Source organism: Pongo abelii, chromosome 14 (genome assembly GCF_028885655.2).
Source record: "Pongo abelii isolate AG06213 chromosome 14, NHGRI_mPonAbe1-v2.0_pri, whole genome shotgun sequence".
In the NCBI taxonomy this organism is placed as follows: Eukaryota; Metazoa; Chordata; class Mammalia; order Primates; family Hominidae; genus Pongo; species Pongo abelii.
In genome coordinates, this window is record NC_071999.2 from 52,943,376 (window position 1) to 52,955,454 (window position 12,079).

General features: G+C 37.0%; 1 protein-coding gene and 1 long non-coding RNA gene across 9 annotated transcripts in view; one reads left to right on the forward strand and one right to left on the reverse strand.

Annotated features, from left to right (window-relative positions):
• SUCLA2 (succinate-CoA ligase ADP-forming subunit beta) overlaps nucleotides 1-12,079 on the reverse strand; it is a 154,865-nt gene that overhangs the window by 98,622 nt on the left and 44,164 nt on the right. For all 8 annotated transcript variants that reach the window (XR_010136636.1, XR_010136637.1, XM_063714634.1 and 5 more), the window contains 2 exon segments: nucleotides 8,364-8,463; nucleotides 8,023-8,185 (listed from right to left, as the gene is read on the reverse strand). Coding sequence is in view for 6 of the 8 variants with exons in the window: in XM_063714634.1 (XP_063570704.1) it covers nucleotides 8,023-8,185; nucleotides 8,364-8,463 (263 nt within the window). In the remaining 2 variants the exon portion in view is untranslated.
• LOC129049527 (uncharacterized) overlaps nucleotides 1-12,079 on the forward strand; it is a 52,350-nt gene that overhangs the window by 34,543 nt on the left and 5,728 nt on the right. The window lies entirely within an intron of this gene.

The window sequence follows — 12,079 nt, forward strand, 5'->3', positions numbered from 1 at the left end:
ACTACCCTAAGCAATCTACAGATTCAATGTAATCTCTATCAAAATTCCAATGGCTTTTTTTTATAAAAATAGAAAAATACACTAAAATGCATACATAATCTCAAAGGATCCAGAACAGTCAAAACAATCTTGAGAAAAAAAAAGAAACTAGAGGCCTCACACTTCTTTTAAAATATATTACAAGGTTACAGTTATCAAAACAGTATGATAATGCATAAAAAAATAGACATATAGACCAATGGAATAGAACAGAAAACCCAGAAATAATCCCTCAGGTATATGATTAAATGATCTTCAACAATGGTGCGAAAGCTACACAAGAGGGCAAAAAGAACAGTCTCTTCAACAAACGGTCCTGGAAAAATTGGATATCCACATGCAAAAGAATGAAGTTAGATCCTTACCATATACTACTATATGCAAAAATTTACTCAAAATAGATTAAAGACCTAAACATAAAACCTGAAACTATAAAACTCATAGAAGAAAACAGAGAGAAGAAAGTTTATGACATTGGATTTAGCAATGATTTCTTAAATATGATACCAAAGGCACAGGCAGAAAAAAAGCAAAAATTGACAAATGGAACTATATCAAACTTAAAAACTTCACAGCAAAGGAAATAATCAACAAAGTAAAAAGGCAATCTACAAAATGAGAGAAAATATTTGCAATTCATATATCTGGTTAACAGCTGAAATTCAGAATATGTAAGATCTTCTACAACTCAATAACCAAAAAAATAAAAAATAAAAAACCCAAACAAAAAAATTTAAAGATGGGCAAAGGACTTAAATAGACATTTCTCCAAAGCAGATCGGCAAATGGCCTGTAAGCATATGAAAAGATACTCAATATCACTAATTACGGGGGAAATGAAAATAAAAACCACAGTGAAATACAATCTCACACCCTTTAGGATGGCCACTACCAAAAAAACAGAAAATGAATGTTGGCGAGAATGCAGAAAAATTGGAAGCTTTGTCTGCTGTTAGTTGGAATATAAAATGGTACAGCTCAGCTAGGCGCAGTGGGCTCATGCCTGTATTCCCAGCACTTTGGGAGGCCAAAGCAGGCAGAACACCTTTAGTCAGGAGTTCAAGACCAGCTGGCCAACATAGTAAAACCCCATCTCTACTAAAAATACAAAAACTAGCCGGGCATGGTGGTGCATGCCTGTAGTCCCAGCTACTCAGAAGGCTGAGGCAGAAGAATCACTTGAGCCCGGGAGGCGGAGGTTGTGGTGAGCCGAGATCGCACCACTGCACTCCAGCCTGGGCAACAGAACGAGACTCTGTCTCAAAAAAATACAAAAATTTAAAAATTAGCAGGGTGTGGTGGTGGGTGCCTGTAATTCCAGCTACTCAGGAGGCTGAGGGAGGAGAATCACTTGATCCCGGGAGACTGGGGTTGCAGTGAGCCAAGACTGCACTACTGCACTCCAGCCTGGGAGACATAGCGAGACTCTGTCTCAAAAAAATAATTAATTAAATAAAATGGTACAGCTGCTATGGAAAACATTATAGAAGCTTCTCAAAAAAATTAAAAATAGAATTACCATATGATCCAGTAATCCCACTTCCAGGTATACATCCAAAAGAAATGAAAACAGGATCTCAAAGAAATATTTGAACATCTATGTTCACTGTAGCATTACTGACAATAGCCAAGAGATGAAAGCAATCTGAATGTCCATCAAAAGATGAATGGATAAAGAAAATGCCGTATATACATAAAATGGAATAGTACTCAGCCATAAATAAGGAAACTTTGTCATACGCTACATCATGAATAAACCTTGAGGACATTATGCTGAGATAAACCAGTCACAAAAAGACAACTACTTCAGGTATCTAAAATACTCAAACTTGTAGAAACACAAAGTAGAATGTGATTACCAGGGGCTGAAGGGAAGGGGGAGAGGGAAAAGGGAGCTGTTCAATGAATAGTTTTAATTTTGCAAGACAAAAAAGTTCTGGAAAAATTAAAGAAAAGAAAAAAAAGATTTGGAGATCTGTTCTGGAGATGTTGCACAAAACGTGCACAAATTGTTTTACTCTGTTCCTTTCACCAAAAGAGAAATTAACATTCTCCTTCCTTCCTCCCTCCCTCCTTCCTTCCTTCCTTCTTTCTTTCTGAGAATGCACTATTATACTGCATACTCAAAATGGGTAAGGTAAATTTTTTGTTATATTTTTGACAATCAAAAAAAAAATCTCTGAACACCAAAAGCTTGGGGAGCTTTGAGTTGGCAATATTCTGCATACTGCCACACATTAAGATGCTAGCAAGACAAAACATTCCTGAGAACAGTGGAAACTTCGTGTTTGGGAACCCTCCCAGACCTTGTTGGCTGGTTATGATTTTTATATCCTTTGGCTATAATAAAACTGTAATCCTAAGTTTAACATTTTCCTGAGCTCTGTGAGTCGTTCTAAGGAATTAACCCTCAAATTTGTAGCTAGCTAGTCAGAAATGAGGGTAACCTGGGGACCACCAAAATTGACGCTGGTGTCTGAAGTAAGGGCAATCATGTACAGGACTATGCTTTTAGCCTCTGAAGTTTGGCTAAACTATGGGCACTTGGTATTAGAACTCCTTTCAATATCAAAAAAATTTTTTTTAAATAAAAGAATTCAGAGCCTTCTGAGGCTAAAGAAGAGAACATTAGCAAGTCTAAGTAAAGAGAAATGTTTGAAATGATGGTCTAATTTTCAGTTCCTCTATAAATTTCAAATGAAAGGGTATTCTTCATTTTCTCTCTAGCAAGGCCGTTCATAATTATTAGCTTTTACAAAGATCTAAAGAGCAGGAAAAAATTCTGATTGAAGAAAAGGCGTTTCAGTTTTAGTCATGCCACTGAAATAGAATACAGACAAATTAAATCTATAGATAACCATAAAATATAATTTTATTCAACAGGGGAGGTACAGACCAACAAATCTTCAAAATATTCTAACACTTTAGTTTAGTTTTCTTTTCCTTTTTTTTTTTTGAGACGGAGTCTCGCTCTGTCGCCCAGGCTGGAGTGCAGTGGTGCAATCTGGGCTCACTGCAAGCTCCGCCTCCCAGGTTCACGCCATTCTCCTGCCTCAGCCTCCAGAGTAGCTGGGACTACAGGCGCCTGCCGCCACACCTGGCTAATTTTTTGTATTTTTAGTAGAGACAGGATTTCACCATGTTAGCCAGGATGGTCTCGATCTACTGACCTTGTGATCCGCCCGCCTTGGCCTCCCAAAGTGCTGGGATTACAGGTGTGAGCCACCGCACCCAGCCTATTTTCATTTTAGTTTTACTCTCTTTTTATACCAACTGGTAAAAGAAATGAAAAGCCACAGAAAAGGCAACACTAGTTGAGGAGAAAAGTTAATATTAAATTCTCACTAAACTAAAAATTAAGTCAACAATTGGTTATAAGTTAGAAAAAAAAAGGAAATAATAATACATAGAAGAAAGTGGAGTCTCTATTTGTCTTAATTCCACAGCCAATTAGAAAGAAACCAACTTGCATGGGTAAACGTTAAACAATGACTATAGTTCCACATTTACTCAACACTGTAGAATGAATAGCTATTTCACGTTCAAACGACTTGGCTTCACTTTTAAATCTTAGTAATAAACTTTCAAAACAATTTCATTTCAAGCAAGTAGCTGAAATTTCAAATATATTAATAATTCTACTTTTCACTTTTTTTTTTTTTTTTTGACACAGTCTCACTCTGTCACCCAGGCTGGAGTGCAGTGGTGCAATCTCGGCTCACTGCAAGCTCTGCCTCCTGAGTTCACGCCATTCTCCTGCCTCAGCCTCCCGAGTAGCTGGGACTACAGGCGCCCCCCACCACCAGGCCCGGCTAATTTTTTGTTTTTTTGTATTTTTAGTAGAGACGGTGTTTCACCGTGTTAGCCAGGATGGTCTTGATCTCCTGACCATGATCCGCCTGCCTCAGCCTCCCAAAGTGCTGGGATTACAGGTGTCAGCCACCACGCCCAGCCCTACTTTTCACTTTCTTAACCTAAATTCTTCTCTTGTTGGTATTTTTTAAAATTTGCCTTAAAATAGGCTTAAATGTAAAAGGCTTAAATGACAAAGCAGACATATGATATAATAAAGATCTGTAGCGGGGCATCATGGCATGCACCTGTAATCCCAGCTACTCAGGAGGCTGAGGCAGGGGAATCACTTGAACTTGGGAGGCGGAGGTTGCAGTGAGCAGAGATGGCACCACTGCACTCCAGCCTGGGCGACAGAGCAAGACTCTCAAAAAAATTAAAAATAAAAATAAAAAATAAAGATGTGTATTTAAAAAAAATCATACGAAGTAAAATTAGAATTCTTAAGCACATTTTATAACTATTTCAGGTAAAGTCAAAAATTGACACAGGAAAATGTCCCACTCATTTGCAGAAGACTGCAGTTGTTTTACCAGAAAAATATAGTAGCAAATGTGATTTATTAAATAGACTTGACTCAGACCAAAAGTACCCAACAGGCACTAGGCACATGTTAAGAAATCTAATTTAACAAAGGTATCACACAGAGAGTAGGTACTTGAATTCATTTTCTGGCACGCCAACCCCATAGAAGATACCTTCCAGAATCAGGATGTGAAAGGTACTAAAGACCAGTAGAACCTATGATACATCTCCTAAAAACAAGTCAGTAATAAAAGTAATTGTTTTCTGTTTTGTTTTAGTTTTGCTTTGCTTATTCTTTTTTTTTTCTTCAACTTTTACGTTGAGGGGTACATGTCCAGGATGTGTAGGTTTGTTACATAGGTAAACATGTGCCACGGTGGTGTGCTGTACAGATCATCCCATCAGCCAGGTATTAAGCCCAACATTCACTAGCTATTCTTTCTGATGCTCTCCCTCCCTCCACCCCCACCCTGACAGGCCCCAGTGTGTGTTGATCCCCACCTTGTGTCCATGTGTTCTCATCATTCAGTTCCCACTTATAAGTGAAAACACACGGTGTTTGGTTTTCTGCTCCTGCATTAGTTTGCTGAGGATAATGGCTTCCAACTCCATCCATATCCCTGCAAAGGACATAATCTCATTCCTTTTTTATGGCTACAGAGTATTCCATGGTGTATATGTACCACATTTTCTTACCCAGTCTATCATCGATGGATGTTTAGGTTGATTCCATGTCTTTGCTATTGTGAACAGTGCTGCAGTGAACATACCGATGCATGTATCTTTATAATAGAATGATTTATATTCTTTTGGGTATATACCCAGTAGTGGGATTGCTGGGTCAAACAGTATTTCTGCCTCTAGGTCTTTGAGGAATTGCCACACTGTCTTCCACAATGGTTGAACTAATTTACACTCCCGTCAACACTGTAAAGGTATTCCGTTTTCTGCAAAACCTCGCCAGCATCTGTTGTTTTTTTGACTTTTTAATGATAGCCACCTGAGTGGCATGAGATGGTATCTCATTGTGGTTTTCATTTGCTTTTCTCTAAAGATCAGTGATGAGCTTTTTAATCACATGTGTGTTGGCCATATGTATGTTTTTTTTTTTTTTTGAAACAGATTCTTGCTCTGTTGCCCAGACTGGAGTGCAGTAGCACAACCTCGGCTCACTGCAACCTCCACCTCCCAGATTCAAGCCATTCTCCTGCCTCAGCCTCCCAAGTAGCTGGGATTACAGGCACCCACCACCATGCCCAACTAATTTTTTTATTTTTAGTAGAGACAGGGTTTCACCATGTTGGCCATGCTGGTCTCAAACTCCTCACCTCAGGTAATTCATCCACCTCGGCCTCCCAAAGTCTTGGGATTACAGGCGTGAGCCACCACACCCAGCCTGTGTCTTCTTTTGAGAAGTGTCTGTTCATGTACTTTGCCCCCTTTTTAATGGGGTTGTTTGCTTTTTTTCTTGAAAATTTGTTTTAAGTTTCTCATAAACTTTGGATATTAGACCTTTGTCGGAAGGATAGATTGCAAAAATCTACTCCCATTCTGCAGGTTGTGTGTTCACTATGATGATAGTTTCCTTTGCTGTGCAGAAGCTCTTTAGCTTAATTAGATACCATTTGTCAATTTTTGCTTTTGTTGCAATTGCTTTTGACGTTTTCATCATGAAATCTTTGCCCGCGCCTATGTCGTGAATGAATGGTATTACCTAGATTTCCTTCTAGAGTTTTTATAGTTTCGAGTTTTACATTTACGTCTTTAATCCATCTTGAGTTAACTTTTGTATATGATGTAAGGAAGGGGTTCAGTTTCAATTTTCTGCATGGCTAGCCTGTTCTCCCAGCACCATTTATTAAATAGGAAATCCTTTCCCCATTTTAACAAAAGCAATTTCTAATGATTAGTTAATTGCCATGCATGGGACATTAACTCAATCACAAGTGCTCCTTGTAGTTTAAATAGCTGACTAATTTTTGTTGTTCAACAGAGATCTGTCCACAGGGATTCCCAAAAACATGGCTATACCCCAAAAAGTGACACCAACCAACTCTACATTGGTCTAATGTGATATCAAAGAATTTATAATGTCTTCGGTCAAACAGTTTTACTGGTACTACAATATTTTTAACCTGAATTATAACCATGTATTATTATTAACCAAGTATTAAAATAAAAACATTTTATCCCCAACAAGACCTAAATAGTTGTCAGGAAATTCAAGTTCTTAAGACGAACTCAAATTTGATCCTTTTCCCAAATGCCTTAACATATCTTTAATAATACATATTCAGTATCCTACCTTCACTACAATAAAGATGAATTACTATGGATAGAACTCCTATCTCAATTCGTCCAGGTATTTATACCTTGTTTCTGGCTACCATAACAAAAAGTAAAAGCATAACTAACAAAATGACAGATGCTGATATATAATGTCAATGAAAATAAAAATAAAATGTAGTGAAAATAAGTGAATGTGTAAAAATATAATTTATGTAAATTTTGGGTAATATATGAGGTTACTGTCATGGGATTTTTAAAATAACTCACAAACTAAATTCTATCACATAGAATATCACTTAAGAATAAAACAATGCTTCTTAATTTTATATTCTGAGTGGATTTTTACTACCATCTAGTGTTAGATCTTTAGAAATACTTCCTTATAAAAATTAAAAGTTGCAAAAGACATCTTATATCATTCAAACATTAATAGATTTAATTGTAAATAAGAAAAATCACACTACAGAAAGTTGCTATTTTTTAAAAAAGTTGTTCTACATAAGAAAACTATTTTCATGACTCTTAAAATTTTTGTTACTCTAAATTCTACACAATTAATGTTCTACATGAAATCCGTACTGGGGCTTTCAAATATATACCCAGTTGCTTCAAAAAACAAGCTAGTTAACACACAGATTCAGCTTGTAAAACTTAATACCCTTGAAAAACAGATAATTCTAGTATAAAATGATTATCAATGCTCTCTTCCAAGCACCAGGTCTATAAAGGGATTTTCTCTTCACCAGAAGCTTTATGTTCAACATTTTAGGTTCCATAAAGAGAGGAGAGCTATGCTAATGTAATACTCTTTAAAACCATATTGTTTGCTACTTAATGTCATCCCTCAATTTACCAAATATTGAATCATATAGTGAAACAAACCCGAAACTATTAAAAAAAAAAAAACCCAAGAAGTTGAGAAAACAGAAGATGAGGCAATGGATACACATTCTTCTAGTGGGTTCAGCAACTTTCTCTTTCATTAGAATATTTTACTATGCTAGATATTATTTTCTCAATCTGGAGATGATCCAGAGATGATTTAAGCTGCTTTTAGTGAATTAACAATTTGAGAATCCCATGAAATTTATTACAGCAGAATTTTTCCTATAATTTTAAGATCATGATATTATATATCAAATTTTATGGCATTAACGAAGCCGTTTTTTAAATGACATAAATATCATGCTCATGACATACAAACAGATTATAGTTTGTACTTTTAAAATCTTTCCCACATAAATAGAAACAATAATGAACTTTTGAAATTGAATGTCATAAATTTATCCTGTATGTATCATGTCTACAATTACTCACTTGAAATGACCTTTCCATTGTTATTGCAAAGTAGTATTCTCTCCTGGGATATTTTCGCTCACAGACCAATACTTGATTGCATATTCTGCCCTTTTCTCCTGTTTGCTTGGTAAACAATTTTTTCCCAATCATTTGTGAAGAAACAGCTTTTGCTTCTTCTGGACTAAAATAAGAAAAAGAACTCAAATTTTTCTTTCCTCCAGTTGAGAAAAAGCAAATCCACATAATAGCCAAAATTTTATCTCATCTAATATTTAAATTTCAGTATTTTCATCAATTCAGTAAGTAATCTTTAATCAATCTTTAACAAGGATGATTTTTCCTTAAAAAATATGACTTACGAGAAAACTATCTTCACTCCTCCTTTGAGGCCACTTTCAAATGTTCCTTTTCCTCTACCACCAGCTAAAACCTGTGCCTTTATCACAACATCTTTTGAACCTAGAAGAAAAACACTTCTATTAAATATGAAGCATGTAGCAGCATGCCAGACATAGTATTTTGTTATTTAAAATACATATTGACAGGTGTTATTAAATCAAGTCTAATTTATTCACAATGTCCAAAAATGAGGCATTCTATTCGTAGATTTTCTAGATTAGAACACTAAAATAATCACTGTCTAAAAGACCCACAATTTTCAAAATTAGTCACTTACATTAAACCATTTCTTTTTTTTTTTTTTTTTGAAACAGAGTCTCACTCCGTTGCCCAGGCTGGAGTGCAGTGGCGCGATCTCGGCTCACTGTAAGCTCCACCTCCCAGGTTCACGCCATTCTCCTGCCTCAGCCTCCCGAGTAGCTGGGACTACAGGCGCCCGCCACCATGCCTGGCTAATTTTTTTGTATTTTTAGTAGCGACGGGGTTTCACCATGTTAGCCAAGATGGTCTCGATCTCCTGACCTCGTGATCTGCCCGCCTCAGCCTCCCAAAGTGCTGGGATTACAGGCGTGAGCCATCGCGCCTGGCCACATTACACCATTTCTTAAAGTAAACTGAAAATAATTTAACCATTCCTTGACACTTTGGAAAGTGTCATCTAGAACTTTGGAAAGTATCAAAAGTACAAAATTGAATTTCATGTCTTCCTAACACTTCCCGCCCTCTCTATTCACATGTAAACTTGTTGTCCTGAGAACATTTGAGTTATATACGCTATAGCAGGAATATGTCATGATTTGGCGGATATTACCATTACCAGTATTGATACTGATTTATACTGTCCCACTAAGAGAAAGTTCTATTAAAATACATTATTGAGCAGTACTGCAGGAGTACTATCAGGAGTTATTAAGCTATCTGTATCAAAAGATTTCAGAATTCTATGCTTGCAAAGCTTATGCATATTTTTAAATAAATGGACTGAATTTTTCTTAACAGGTAGGCTGATTACTATTTATCCCTTTTCCTCTCCTTTCTAATTTGCTGTGGAAAACCAGCAAACTAGCTGTTTAGCCTAGATAGTACTCATCATTCATGATCAAGAGTAAATGGGCTGCGTGTGGTGGCTCGCTCCTGTAATCCCAGCCCTTTGAGAGGCTGAAGCAGGCAGGTCACATGAGGCCAGGAGTTCAAGACCAGACTAGCCAACACAGTGAAATATTATCTCTATTAAAAATACAAAAATTAGCCAGGCATGGTGGTACACGTCTGTAATCCCAGCTACTTGGGAGGTTGAGGCACAAGAATCACTTGAACCCGGGAGGCGGAGGTTGCAATGGGCCAAGATTGTGCCATTGCACTCCAGCCTAGAGGACGCAGCAAGGCTGTCTCAAAAGAGTAAATGCTCTGGGTGATGGGTATCCTAAATGCCCTGAATTGATCATTACACACTCTATGCATGTAACAAAATATAATGTACCCCAAAAATGTTATGTATCAGTTAAAAAATAAGAGTAATACCTCTTAGAAAGGCATTCTCTGTGTACCAGACAGGCAGAATTTCAGAGCCTCCTCATTTTGCCTCTCATAGCATTTTGCCCATACTGGTAGGGTGGCACCAACTATACGTTATGGCAAAATAATTAAGCTTTGAGATCAGGGCTAAAGGTCTCATTGTATTCATTATATCCCAAGCACAAGGAAGTCTCTGGGATATAACAACTACTCCATAAACATGGATTTGAACAGACTGAAGTAGGGTCCTCTACAACTAGGATGTCACTCCACGATGCATTTATCAAGCAGAATGAGAGGAAGCTCCCACCTAATCAGATGAACCAACCAAATCAATGAGGTAGGAAATGGAGTTTGAAACCAAACAAAAATAACCTAAAGTTTACACATTAACAATTATTTTAAAAGAACATTTAGAAAATTACTGATGTAAGCCTTCACCAGAAATGCATGCTATTTAAACCAGATGATGACCCTATGCATAGTCAGCCAAGAGAGTGTTTAAAAAACTTGTCTTTCTCAAACTCCACTTCCATTCAGCCAGGAAATCATACTGGTTCTATCTTTAAATTTATCCAGAATCTTCACCATTCCTCATCACCTGCAGTTTAGACTCTGATCCCAACCATCACTATCTCTTAACTATATGACCTTTGTCTCCCACAGAATATTCTCAAGGCAGCAGCCAAAGCAGGCACACCATTCCTCTACTTAAACCTCGCACTAAATGCCAGTCTCACTCAGTTAAATGCCAAAGTGCTTACAATGGCCTAGAAGACCTTATAATAACTCTCTATACCCTATAATACCCTCTACCCTTTTTATCTCCTAGGCCCTCCTTGTTGCTCACTCTGTTCCAACTGCACTAATCCCCTCACTATTCCTGGGCATGTTCCTGCCTTCAGGACTTGGCTCTAATGCACCCTCTGCCTAGAATACTCTTCACCAGGTGTCCATGTGGGAAAAGCCCCCGATCCTTCAAGTTTCTCTTTAAATCTCATGCTGCCCATGAAGCTTACCCTACTAACCTGCCCACCTGTGACCAATCCCCCTTACCTACTACACTTTCCGCCATAGAATTCATCATCTTCATACATATGTAATTCTCTTACATATATCATTTGTTATTTTGCTTCCCCATCAGAAAAGAGGCCCAGGAGGGCAGAATCTTTGTTGTATTCATAGATGTTAACAAGCATCTGGGAGAGTTCCTAGCACATAATATTTTGCTGAATGTTGAAAAAAAGAAACATTTAAAAATATGAACAGAATTTTTATAAATCTAGATTTTTCACAGCTCTTACGAAAACTCCCAATGGGAAAAACTGGGTGCACAGTACTACAACTAGAGCTGATTAGAAAAAGTATCTTGTTTAGATAAGACAAACCCTTTTCAATTAGCCTGTCTCTACTATTCACAAATGTGTCACAACTAATGTTAGGTAACGAATAGAAACAACTTAGAAATTTCCTTAAAACCAACAATAACGTTCTTATTGAGAAAACTACAGGTAGTCTCTGAACCGTGGCAAATTAGAGTTTGTGCCCAAACGGAAGGGAGCAGCCACTATTTATTCCACCTGTTTCTGTTTACCTGTCAAGTCCTGGTTTTCCAGCACTTTAAATATTTGTTTATATCCAAAGAAAAAAATACTTGTTTATATCCGAAGAAGAGAACTGCAATGCAAACAGTGCAAATGTAATGTAAAAAACGGTCATAGTTACACTGTGCTTTACTGAGCTAAATTCCTCATTCCTATTTATTAAACTGGGAACTTAACACACTGACCTATTAAGTAAGAGTAATGAAACTCTATTTTTTCAAAAACACTTTGCAAGACAGAAGGTTCTTCTCTTCCCCGCAAAGTGGCAATTTCCTTTCTTTAGGAATATAAAGTCTTTAAGGGCAAAAGATGATTCTTCGAAAGTTCCTTCTAAAAAAAAAAGCCCTTCACAACGAAAGCAAAAAAAAAAAAAAAAAAAAAAAAAATTCATGAAATACAGTCTCATCAACTATCAAGAAAGGAAGAAGGATAAGAAGAGAAGTCTGAGGACAACTGGTCGAAACAAACATTTTATTCAATTCCATTAATTCACTCAACAGGTTCATCTACAAACCAGACACTATGCTAGCGTTGTAGATACAACAGTGAATGAGACC